This window comes from Rhodamnia argentea, chromosome 2, assembly GCF_020921035.1.
Source record: "Rhodamnia argentea isolate NSW1041297 chromosome 2, ASM2092103v1, whole genome shotgun sequence".
NCBI classification, from domain to species: Eukaryota; Viridiplantae; Streptophyta; class Magnoliopsida; order Myrtales; family Myrtaceae; genus Rhodamnia; species Rhodamnia argentea.
Genome location: NC_063151.1, coordinates 16010479 through 16022518, shown reverse-complemented (window position 1 = coordinate 16022518; position 12040 = coordinate 16010479). Strand labels below are relative to the sequence as shown.

The window sequence follows — 12040 nt, the reverse complement described above, 5'->3', positions numbered from 1 at the left end:
TTTTTTTTCCTGAATTTTGATTTTTAGAGTAATTTGATCTAATCTCCATGCTTTTACCCGGGAAAGAGTCAATGCCGCCAAGAAGGAAGAGAAGGCGCAAGAGGAGAGACAAGGCGATGGCAGAAGCAACGGCAAAAATTCGGCATGGTGGTGATATAGTAGAGAGAGGGGGAGAGAGAACATAGAGAAAGAAAGAGAACAAAAGAGAGAACGGTGTCGTTTTCTAGAGTAAAGGTCACCTCATCGTTCATCCTGGACTTTCTTTTTTATGAAAAAGCCATCTAGACATTCACATTTAATTTAAAAAATCACTTATTATTTTTTGTCAGAATTTATCACCAGAGGCGCTTAAATATATTCTATTTGACACTTTAAGTGAGCCGACTAAAACTTTTGACATTAAAGTGAATGCCGTACGAAACTTTTAGCATTTCTAATATCTTTATGCCCACTTACCATAAAATTATCATCCTCACGAGAATTGAGTTTCTATTAAGGCAATAAGCACACATATAATCAATTAAAATTTGTTTCCAGACAAGTTGGATTCTACATTAATCGCTTAGTTGAAGAGTTGTTTAAAACCGAATAGGAATATTCACAAAAGCGAGACTAAAGTCGAACCAAATCGACTCAATTCGGTTTTCAAAGTAGACCCTCGGTACAATGGCTCGAATCGAAGGTATATCAGTCTCGACGATGTCGTTTCGCCTCGCAAAGCAAATAAAACATCGATCAGACCTCCAGCAACCCCAACAACAGTGGAGGTGAAGGAACAGTTCAATTTTCTTGTCGCCGTGAGAGATGGAAGCCGGTTGCTCTCCCTTCAAGGTACGCCTCTGTCCTGTCGCACTTCCCGTTCCATTAATGTTCTCATCCTTGAGAGAGAGAGAGAGAGAGAGAGAGGATGAGGAGGAGGAGGAGGAACTAGAAAAAGCCGCTAAATTGGTGCCTCGAGTTGCTGCATTTTCGTTTCAGAAAGAAACTCGTAATCTCTCTTGGGTTATACTTGAAGTGAAAATGGATTGCCAAGCTTTGTATTGTGCAGATAATCTTAGGCTCTTCTTCAGTAGCCCGGAGGAAGATATTGGCTGAAATGGGGTATGAATTCACCATCACGGTAAGAATTGTCTCTCATAGACTTTGTTGTTGTTATTGTGATTCGTGGGTGTTGCCTGGAAGTTTGTGTTAAGGTTTGGTTTGTTAGGTAGACTGCAGATATTGATGAGAAAGCAATCCGGAAGGATAAGCCGGAGGAGTTGGTGATGGCTCTCGCAGAGGCTAAGGTGATGGGATAGTGAATTGTGCCGCATATTTTGAAAATTATGTGCTAATTGGTTACTGAGTGTTATGGATGTGTCATCATTATATGTGACGCTAAGATTTGTTGGTCAAGCTACTAGTGATGAAGGGACTCTTCAGTTTAGCATAACATATCATGTTAGGAGCAGGTTCTTAGTCCTCAGCCTTGCCTAATTCCAGTTTCTGGTTCTTTCTTGTAGGACTGAATTAGATATAGTTTGGGTTTGTGTGCTCTTCCGTTAATTGCTTTTGAGTTTCATTACAGGCCACTGCTATCACATCCAAATTACAGTGGATAAATAGCCAAGAGAAGGATTCTGAACCAATAATTCTGATTGCAGCAGACACAGTACATCTTTCCTACACTTCCTTGTCAAATTTCCTTATATAAACCCTTTCAATTGGTCAAGTCCTGTGTCACCTACCTAGCACCATCTATGGATTTGAGGATACCTTGATTTATTACTTTATAGTTTTCACCCTCTGATCTTCTCATGCTTTGATGGTTCACAGCTTTTGAGATTCTAAATTTGTGAAACATGCAATGTCATTTTTCTTTCAATAAGTAAGTTGGGGTTAGGAGACTGAAAGTAGGAATTAACCCCCATGAACTTGGAACTTGATAAGGGAGGACCAGGGAGGGCCAATTCTTTTTTCCTGTAAGCTATGATGTACCTTGGCAAGGTGAAAGCATGGTACAGTCCTTTATCTATTTGGGTTTCTCCTATGTGCCCTGGCCTGAGTTGCATTCTGAACCTTTTGACCTTATACGAAATACTGAGCAAATCCCTTCCAAATTAACTGGACACCTGGTTGTAGGAATTCTTTGGTCGTGAATGTGCTGGTTAATCTCTTATAGTCACAAGCTACGAATGGTGCTGAATGATATTAACATTAGATAAAGTTAATGCTCAAGATGTTGCATTCTTTAAATGATAGTCCGTCTTTGTGTAACGGGAGCTAGAGAATTGGTGATCTCATTAAGTTGCATGATTTGTTTGTCATTGCGCCTGGATGACATTGGCAGTTGCAGTGTGACATAACTCAGGTGCTTACTTTCTTTCATGGAACCTCATGTCAGGCAGAAGCCATCTCTCAGAAGATACCTCTTGATGACCACATCAAGGATGCTGATCCAACATTACTTATAACTTGTGATCAAGTAAAAGTCCTTTTTTTGTTACTATATACCTTTTTTTTGGTCGAAGTTACAATATACTTGACCAACTCGTTTACTGTCGATATTTGTTGTGTCTGCAATGTTAGAAGTGCTCATACGTCCGCATATTAAAAGGAGAAATTTGTGGCATATCTATCTATTAATTTCCTAAACACCTTGTATCCTCAAACATAGATGGCTGTCCCGGATGGTGATAAAACATGTTCTTTTGCTTAATTGGAAAGTCTTCTCTAGAAACAGCCTGCTTTGTGTTTTTTCTTACTGTGAATTTGATCTGGAGGTGGTGGTCTATGGAGATGCCGTTAGGGAAAAACCATCCAGTAAGGAAGAAGCACGAGAATTTCTGAAAGGTTTGCTTAAAATGTTTCAATCCACTTTATCATTGATGCCTTTTCCATGACCATATAATCTAAACCAAATAGGTCGCAGGATATTCTGGTGGACATGCCGCAACTGTTGGATCTGTTCTTGTTACCAATCTTAGAACTGGAATTAGAAAAGGAGAATGGGATCGTGTGGAGGTACTTTCTATCTCCTTCTCATAGAGAAAAGAAATGAATGCCATTATGATTTGAGTGTTTCAATCAGTATTAGGCTGGAGCCCTTGTGCTTGTGATACATCTTTTGTCATATTATATAGATAATTTCTTGTCAAGATGAATTTGAGGTTACTGCTGTGGATGGACTAGGGAAGTGCTGCTCTGTCTTAGGTAGGGCTAAGCAGGGCTGAATTGTATAATGGTGAATGTTTTGCTATGGTCATCTGTATAGATAATTTTTTTTTTTTTATGTGGTCATTTGAAGCTCCCATGGTGGGTCGCACTTTCAATCGATAGCATATTCAACTAGCTATAGATACAGCTTTTGATATGGCTTGTTGGTTGCTTCTGATCGCTTCAACAGATGCTGAACACCGTTAAGTTATATCTCCAGTACGTTATGGAAACATTGATTTTGACCTTAAGAATTTTGGCCAACAGGGTGCAAAGTTTATGTTGAAGCTGAAGAAGTGACAAGTTTCAGTCATCCAAATGGCGGGCTAAATAAGTTTCAAATGTGTATTATCTGTTGGTGCAACTTTATTGTTGAGCTAATAGTATTATAGAAAGCCGTTGTCTGCTGATGTCCTGTGCTTAACTTCTTGAAAACATGTGTAGACTCATTGTGTAATGTGTTGTTTACTTTACACAGTACTTTATTCACTGCCTGATGTTGATTAAGTGTGCTTTGGAGGTCTAGCTTTTTAACTTTCGCTGGTGACTGGAGAGATCTCTGGGTTATTATTTTGTCAAATTATGTTTGTTGAATAAATAGAGCGAGCCTTTAATCTGATTGGTTTTTGCAATTTTATAAGAGTCTAAATTTTAGAGCTCTTTTGGAGTTAACAGTACTCAAGGTCTTTAGAAGCTCCTGCTATTTCATCAGTTTTTTTTTTAAACTAACATTGTCGCTCCTGTATGTGCTCCTGCTATTTTCATTTTGCTGTGTTATTTCAAAGTGGATTTTCATGATGCTGATAGAGTTGCACACAAAAGTCAAACATGTACTATTCCCACAACGAAGATCTAATTGAATATTATTTTGTGGTACTGCCCTGCAGATCTTCTTTCATGAAATACCAGACGAGATCATTGAGAAAATGGTGAAGAACCTTCATTTCTTTTTCTAATGTCATCTTTTGATTCGACCAAATATTGGTTTGTGATTACATGGCAAGCTAATAAGATTCATATTCTCTTGTTGTACAGGTAGAGGAAGGAATTGTGCTTAACGTTGCTGGGGGACTAATCATAGAACATCCATTGATGTTGCCCTTTGTGAAGCAAGTGGTTGGTTTACTTACCTCTGTAATTTAACAATGGCACAGCAATGTCAACAATGATTTTGTGGCATCACCATTCATAATCTACGATACATTTAGGCGGGAGATTAATTAAGATATGCTAAGTGCGATTTCGAGGATCCTTCACAATTATTTTGGTTAGTTTGGTGTTCTTATCGAAGAACCCATCTCTAGTGGTTTTCCTTGACTATATTATTCCATCAGCTCTGTATAAATCAAGCATGGTATGGTTGTAGACTTCTAGTTTTGGAGAATGCGATAGTTTGCTCCTTTTCTTAGGTAGTGCTTCATTGTTCAGAGATCATTACAAAACTGTTTGACTGGTACAGTGTTCAAAAAGAGTAAAGATGAAGGAGGCTGGTCTTATTTGTGAAAGTGCCCAGATAGATTAGTCTATACATGAAATGCTTTTTCATTTCGTTATCTTCATGTTTCAAGTACACAACCCTGAGTTGGTGGCTTCTCAAGTCTATGCGATGGTTTTGCATGTTCATTCAGTCTAGTCTACTTATGAAGTTCATCTTCATTCTGCAGCAGACTAACACTGGCTGCTAATGTTCGTTTGCAGATAGGAACAACTGATAGCGTCATGGGACTCCCCAAATCTCTCACTGAGAAACTCATAAAGGAAGTGTTGTGAATCCGATCACAGCACTTACTATTGACCTTCCCTATATTGATGCTTCATTAAAGATGCTACTGTTGGTCTTTTGTGAGAATGGTTTTTTAGCCCAATTACCTAAAATTACATTGCACCAACTTTAAACTTTGTGACTTGCTTTCCTAGTTTCGGGTTTCTCTTATGTTGGAAAACACTGTTACGTTGCTACGTTCTTCAGTTACATGTCAAATGTAATATTGAGGCTCACAAGTTCCATCGGGTTCACAGTTGAATCAATTCCTGAATCCAGGAATATTTGGTATATTGGTTTGACAAAGTTAACTAGGAAGAGACTCCCGTAACCGGGGCGGGGGGGGCGCGCGGTCAAATAGCCCGCCCTCCCCCTCCGAGACTCAATAAATTTCATCTATAGATGACTCTCCTCTATAATAGAAAGTTGACAGCGAAAAGGAGCCTACACAAAAATCTCAGGACCGATTCAGATAGAAACTATGGTGCTTGTTTCAGACATTCGAAGCTTGTTTCGGATATTCAAAGGCCTTTGAAACTGGGTTTTCGTGACATAAGCCTTTTCACGTTCTTTCATTGGGTTGATTCACAGCGTACGTCTATTATTGTACAGTTTCAGTTGTCTCTTTTTAGCCAATAAGGGTACATGAGGAAATTGAATTGACCTTTCACTCTTCGGCTGTTGCCTAAAATACTTTGTAACCACAGGCCATTGAACCATCAGATGGCTAGTTCATTGTGGACAGTGCAACCTTTGACTCGAAACATACTGCGAACGGTCGGTGTATTTGTTTCTCTTGGCCAAAAAAACAAAAATACATTGGTTGCTGTCTCTCTTACAGGCTATGGCCGCACTGACTAGTTAGGTGGTTCTGGAAAAGGGGAAAAATAACAATGTAGAGAGTGATATTACGTCTGAGGATTCATAAACACAACTCACATCCTAACTCTGGTTGAAATCCATTGGCTTAAGATGGTCGTGACATGAAATATGCTTAAACAGGTCCATGGGTACTTTGGAGAGTATATCAATGTACTGCCAAATACAAATAAAAGTATTGGGATTCTATTCAATGATGAGCAAAAGCAGCAAAACAACTCCATCAAAACTTCCTTTCTCCAGATTCACTAACAATCCAGTCTTCCCTCAAGTGACAGATAAATTAAAATCAATGCCGAGAAGCTTAACAAGTTCTTGTAAAGAATACAGCTCTGGAGAGTGACTTAATGAAGCCATGAAAGTAATAAAGTCGCAAAATGGTTGCTGGCCAAAGAAAATGCCTGCATTTATACGGTAGGTGATTGTACATCTTGCTTCCCCTCAGAGCATGTGCCAAACCTCGATGCCGGGGAATACAGAGATTGTCTCTTCAAAGAGAGAGAGAAGGAAAGGGAGGACAGCAACCCCAGAGGAAAGGAGAGACCATCATCTGAAGGATCTTTGAATTTCTTCTAAAGTTCTTCCTTTAGTCTCGGGCACGTAAAGAGAAACGAACACCACAGTAAAAGCGCTAACAACCATATAGATAGTGAAGGTACCTGTTTAAGATGTAGGGGAGCCAAGTCAAATACACACCCAACTTTGGAAATAAGAGAAAACGCAAGTCACAGAGAGCGAGAGAGAGAGAGAGAGAGAGAGAGAGAGACCTCCGGTGCTCCAAGTCAAAAGCAAATTTGCTGTCATGGTGACCACCCAAGAGAATAACCAGTTGGCGAGTGTGGCAATACTTCCAGCTAAGCCCTTAATATTAACTGGAAGAATCTGCATTCACCAGAAGAATAAACCTCAAATTTAGATGCAACAAGATCACAATTTCTTTCATATGAAATGAACAGTTGCTATCTTCTCCATGGTGGTTCTCTCCCCACACCAATACAAGATGAACAGATTCCTTCAGCATCAAAAATACTTTAGTGGGCCAGTTGCTTCATCCTATTATTCACGATATCGATTACTGCACAAAGTAAACATCTAACCCAGCATTTCATAAGTAAGGCTCACTAGATTGTGTTTATTCTATCGTGAAAGTCAGGATTGAAAGATCCTGGATTCTCCCTATGCCAAAAAGGGACATTAGGAAACTTAACTTAGTCCAGCCAAAAAGGAAGGACATAAAAATGATAGGCTGCATAATTTAAATCCAAAATTTTGAACTTAGTTTGCTTACAAACATGTTTCAAGTTCCTCTTGCTTCCATTCTTTTTGAACTTAGTTTGCTTACAAACATGTTTCAAGTTCCTCTTGCTTCCATTCTTTTTGAAGAGTAAGATTTTTGTTGACTATGAAAATATAGTTGTAGGTCAAACATATCTGGCTCAATAAATAAACAGTAAAGTCAGTGGAGTTCCCTGCAAAACCCCTCTGTCATTTCAACATTCAACAGAATGACTGCCAGTTCTAACAAGATCAGATTTAATCCAAGTGATATTACCTCTGACATTATAATCCATGGTATGGCTCCAATTCCTAGCGAGAATGCAACTACCATAGCCTGATAGGAAGACAGAGATAGGACAGTGTTACCACACATTCTCACGTTTTCATATACGGGACATGTATCTACCAGCATCGAACATGGTGACTTACCACAACCCCAACCACTGACAAGATGCTAAAAATATTATAAAGACTAGAACTGTCTGATATGGAGTCCTGTAATCATCAAGAAGAAACCCTTGATGAGAAAGTTTCCAAAAGCTTCTAGAGGAAATATTCTTCGGTTGAACATGCGGAGCAAACTATAGTATTACCGTCACGTAGAAGGACACTGCAACTAAAAGAAGGCTAACAGTCATCCCAGCTGAGGAAATCTGAAATAGACAGTCATCAATATTTTGCTAGAGCTGGGCAATACCGAAAACTGAAAGGTTTGTGATACTTACAATAAGAAGAAGCCGGCGACCTGCTTTATCCACCAACCAAGTAGTAACTCCAGTTGCAATAACCTAAAAGCCATATCGTCCCTTAATCATGCCTTAGGAAGATATTCTATTTTGGTTGACATCTCCAATCACAAAATGTAAAAGCCTGTTAATAGCCTACTTATGTTCTACCTGAACTGCACCAACTCCAACTGTTGCTGCATTGCTTGATGTGACCCCTATTTGAGACAAAAGCAAACACCAAGGAAATTAGAGAGATGCTTACTGATAAGGGTAAGTTGTTGCAGAAGAAACATAGTCAACTTGCTTGCTCAAAAAACTCAAACTTAAATGATAAACATAGCAGACAGCCAGAGGGTAGTCAGCATGGATAAAAGTAATGTCCATGGCCTAATATTAAAGCTAATTCAACTGGAAATTCTTCTTCACAACAATGTGAAGGAAGGAGTACAACATGCTTACCAGCATCCTCAAAAATGGCACTAGAATAGAATAAAACCCCATTTATCCCGCTAAGCTGTTGCAGGACAAGCAAGCCAATCCCAACCTGCAGATCACATTTGTGGAAGACAATTAGCCTCTGATAGCTTAAAATGGCAAAACACAGGAAGGGAAAGGAAAACTTCCGGAAAGTGTTTACCATCAAAGGGAACCAGTATCTTCTTTGTTTGAGCAGTGAAAATCGAATGGTAGTTCTTCTGCTGCTTGAGGCAACAGCTCTCTGTGAAAGACCAAGGAAACTACTTGTAATTAATTAAATAGGTGCACCCCTGCAACAATCTTTAAAGGAAACAAACTAGATGTAGCATCAGTTTGCACGCTCAGAAAGAACTCATTCGGAAGGAGGCTACTACATCTCAAGTTTTCAATCACAACTGTAAATACAAACGAAAGATTCACTCAACACTACCTTGATCTCATTCACTTCAAGTGAAATATCAGTATCAAAGCCTCGAAGAACTTGCAAAGAAGCTTCAAATTCTTCTGTCATGCCCATTTTAGCCTGTATTTGAGGAATGAATCTGGATAGAACTAAGACAAACTCAAACTAGAATTGCAGACAAATATCACTGAACAGAGTTTACCAGCCAGCGGGGGGATTCTGGGATGAAGAACAGACCGGGTATCAATATGGTACATGGCAATATTCCTGCAAATGTAACCAATAAAGTAGTATATATAAAAAAACAGCAAGAAGATGGTGAAGCCTTTCGATAGTATGTCTGTATTAAATATTCATCTCATCTCTTCTCTTCTTGGAAAACAAAGAACAAAGACTAACGAACATGAAATTTTCATTTCAATCATTCTAACATTGCTCAAGTACTCAAAACAAAGGGCCTCTATTTCTCTCAAGCTTGTGTAGTCTCAAGTAATGATACCACGTCCAGATTCAGTTAAGTTCTCCTTAAAATTGCTACAAAACCAGTTAAACTGCGTCAATTGTATCAAGATGCTGCTGTTGAACTCTAAGTGATTGCTCAAGTGGCAATTATATTCTTCTTCCTTGTTGAAGACCTGGATCTTGATCAACATGCTCGCACATCCTCTTAAGGTTGCCCCAAGAGCAAAAAATGTGTGCTTTCAGATCATGCGCGTGAAAAAGTGGGCTGCCATTCCTAGCTTGGATCAGTTGGGTACTTGAAAAGCTGGGATATCGTTATGTTGATTTGAGTTACAAATGGAATTTTAAATAAGGTAAGCCATAGCAATAGGAAGTGAAGTTTGGTGCAAATTTAACCTCTATGAGAAGAGCAACACTTTGAAGAAACCAATACACCTTCACAATACTTTTGAGACAGAGGAAACTTCTAACAAGATGCTATCAAGCAAAGAAGGAAATTGGAGAAGGCAGATTTTTTTTTCATTCGACGACAACATTGCTGTTTTCTTCAATCTGGAAATATCTTCGCTTTATGAAGAGTCCACCTAGCAAAATACAATGGCTCTGACTTTGCAAGAAACAAGAATTTCAACTAATCATTGCTAATAAAGGATATCATTTAAAGCTCTTCTTCGTTTCTTAAGATAAAATTACAAGTTAAAGGATTCTATTAACCAACTAATGAAACAACAATAGATAAAAGAAAATATGCGCTTAAAAACTATGAACAAAGCTTTGAGTGCTTTACCTAAAACGGCAAGTATCCTCCACTCGACAAAAAGCCCCAGCAGATAAGCCAGCATTATCCCGATAGTAACTGAGAGCTAAAAACACACAAATCACACTGTTACTACCTGGAGACTCAGCCTTTTTCAGGAAGAAAACCTCAATTAGTGATTAAGCAATGCCAACCTGATTCACTGAGCCCAAGCTACCTCTCATGTTTTGAGGTGAGATTTCAGCTATATATACAGGCACCTATGGATATCAAAATAGGTTGCATCTTCACTTTTCTCATTCTCTAATCAACTATAAAAGATGCACACTAGAGCAGCATAGAATGTACCGTATAAGAAATTATGCCCACACCAAAGCCTTCTAGCAATCTTCCCATGTACAGAAAAGAAGAATCCTAAGAGAACATTGGAAATGTCACGCTCGACCACTTCTCTCCTAGATGCCCCAACATATGGCATAGATAGTTAAGTACAAAAACTCACTTTAGCAAAGGAAATGGCAAGCCAGCCAATGATATTAGGGATGGAAGCAATCATCAGAGACTGCAGTTGACAACATAAAATAAACCTCCGTCACATTAATCAAGATAAACAAATCTTACAACAAAAAAGGAATGTTGACAAAGAAAAGCTAATAAAAAAATTCAATCGAACCCCTTTTCGCCCAATATACTCCGCAATCTGACCGCTGGCGATTGCCCCAACCATAGCCCCTACATTTGATAACGAACCAAACCAGGAGAACTGACCCAGAATCGGATTAGCTGCTGTACTCAAGAAAAGCCAATACAAATTTGAGATAGAGAGTTGAAAGATTCACACCTCTGAGACACTAAGACCAAGATCCTTTATGATCGCAGCTTGTGTAGGCGAAGAGTAACCCGACTGTTCATAAGCAATCAACACTCAGATAAGAACATCAACAGCTACTAAACTGCCCCATTTTCAGTCAAACGAATTGAGTTCAAAAGCAATGTCAATTTTTTAAGGTACCCATCCTCATTTGCTCTCGACCAGAGCTGATTTCGTTGTTTGAGAATCGAGAAAAAGGGGCTTTTCACGCTGTATAGTATAGTGCTTTCGCAATCGTGCTCGAGTGACCAAACGGGCAAATAAATCGACAAGAACAGATTGAGAAAGCTGCTTACAGTGAAGCCGAACTGAATAGGACCCAGAGCAACGATCAAGACGCAGGCCACAACCGATATGGAGCTCTCGCGAATCGCCTGAGAAGAGCCCAACATGCTGGATTGCCTCGAGCTCATCCGATACCAACTTCCCGTGTGCAAGAACGGCTTCCTAAGATCCCTCCCCTCCTCATTCTCCTCTCTGAAGCTCATGTCTTCCCACACACTCCCAACACTAGACTCCCCTCAATCGGATCAAGAATGGACGAATCGAAAGAGCCCAGCACCCAATCTGCAAGGTTGCCCCTCTACCCGTCCGCTGAAATGCCCGCGCGAGCGACAGACAGGAAGATACCCGAAAGGAACGCAAGGACGACGGACGGAGAATTGGCTGGGGGAGAGCTGATGATGGGAAACAGTAGGATCAGAAGCAGACAAGGGATGGGGCTTCTTTTCGTTTTGTTTAATAATAGGCAAAAAAAATAATCATAGCACACCAGAACGTGCTGCAGCAACTGTCGTGTCGTGTCGTTGTCATCCGGGCTATTGTCGAGCTCGCGCGCTGATCTGGCGAATTCCCGGGCTCCCAGCTGTAATGCCGCGACCTCCACAATTTTCTATTTCCAACAGTTTGTTCTCTACTGGCTGGACCGCGATTGGATTAGCAGGGTCCATCTCTGCGTTCGTTCCTGTATCCACCCTTTGAACAACGGGATTAAAATCTGCCAACTGTTCATCCCTTCCTTTTTTTCTTTTTTTTTTGGAGTTTTTGTTTTTCCTTTTTCACTTTATTTGTTTTCTCACAGATATTTTCGTTTGTCGCTCGTGGCGAAATATCTAGCTAAATTACTTTTTTTTTTTTTTTTTCATATAACGATCAGGTGGTGACTGGGCCAGGTTTCGCGTATCTCAACTGTCGATACGATACATTTGTGATTTTACCAATGTCCCTA

General features: G+C 39.7%; 2 protein-coding genes across 7 annotated transcripts; one reads left to right on the top strand and one right to left on the bottom strand.

The window, feature by feature from the left end:
* The first annotated feature begins 670 nt into the window (after positions 1-670).
* On the top strand, positions 671-5188 carry LOC115727107 (7-methyl-GTP pyrophosphatase). 3 transcript variants are annotated; one of them, XM_030657264.2, is made up of 10 exons: positions 672-831; positions 1049-1120; positions 1212-1286; positions 1568-1651; positions 2384-2464; positions 2763-2832; positions 2912-3003; positions 4083-4124; positions 4231-4311; positions 4894-5188. In XM_030657264.2, the coding sequence occupies exons 1-10, from the start codon at positions 805-807 to the stop codon at positions 4963-4965; spliced, it is 696 nt and encodes a 231-aa protein (XP_030513124.1). In that variant the 5' UTR covers positions 672-804; the 3' UTR covers positions 4966-5188. The 3 variants fall into 3 exon arrangements, with proteins under 3 accessions (XP_030513127.1, XP_030513124.1, XP_030513126.1); XM_030657267.2 differs by lacking the exon at positions 1568-1651 and having other exon boundaries at positions 671-831; XM_030657266.2 differs by lacking the exon at positions 2384-2464.
* LOC115727106 (sugar transporter ERD6-like 6) lies at positions 872-11631 on the bottom strand. Of its 4 annotated transcripts, none has more exons than XR_007197603.1 (18): positions 11109-11628; positions 10783-10845; positions 10615-10704; positions 10444-10503; positions 10290-10355; positions 10136-10201; positions 9972-10047; positions 8925-8989; positions 8750-8842; positions 8302-8560; positions 8011-8057; positions 7840-7902; positions 7708-7767; positions 7544-7609; positions 7389-7448; positions 6604-6718; positions 6331-6495; positions 872-906 (listed from the first exon to the last, which is right to left on the bottom strand). XR_007197603.1 is itself a non-coding variant. In XM_030657263.2 (18 exons), the coding sequence occupies exons 1-18, from the start codon at positions 11298-11300 to the stop codon at positions 6383-6385; spliced, it is 1461 nt and encodes a 486-aa protein (XP_030513123.1). In that variant the 5' UTR covers positions 11301-11622; the 3' UTR covers positions 6001-6382. The 4 variants fall into 4 exon arrangements, 3 of the variants coding, with proteins under 3 accessions (XP_030513123.1, XP_048131000.1, XP_048130999.1); XM_030657263.2 differs by lacking the exon at positions 872-906 and having other exon boundaries at positions 6001-6495; positions 8302-8386; positions 8480-8560; positions 11109-11622; XM_048275043.1 differs by lacking the exon at positions 872-906 and having other exon boundaries at positions 6001-6341; positions 6575-6718; positions 11109-11631.
* Between the last annotated feature and the right edge of the window lie 409 nt (positions 11632-12040).

Excerpts from the sequence above, each read along its gene's own strand:
- LOC115727107 (XM_030657264.2), top strand. The coding sequence starts at position 805 with ATGGAAGCCGGTTGCTCTCCCTTCAAG. Across the intron at positions 2,465-2,762 it reads TACTTATAACTTGTGATCAA|GTGGTGGTCTATGGAGATGC; the intron begins GTAAAAGTCCTT and ends TTTGATCTGGAG. Across the intron at positions 2,833-2,911 it reads AGCACGAGAATTTCTGAAAG|GATATTCTGGTGGACATGCC; the intron begins GTTTGCTTAAAA and ends AATAGGTCGCAG.
- LOC115727106 (XM_048275042.1), bottom strand. The coding sequence starts at position 11,300 with ATGAGCTTCAGAGAGGAGAATGAGGAGGGGAGGGATCTTAGGAAGCCG. Across the intron at positions 10,048-10,135 it reads GCTTGGGCTCAGTGAATCAG|CTCTCAGTTACTATCGGGAT; the intron begins GTTGGCATTGCT and ends GTGTGTTTTTAG. Across the intron at positions 8,990-9,971 it reads GAGGATACTTGCCGTTTTAG|GAATATTGCCATGTACCATA; the intron begins GTAAAGCACTCA and ends TTACATTTGCAG.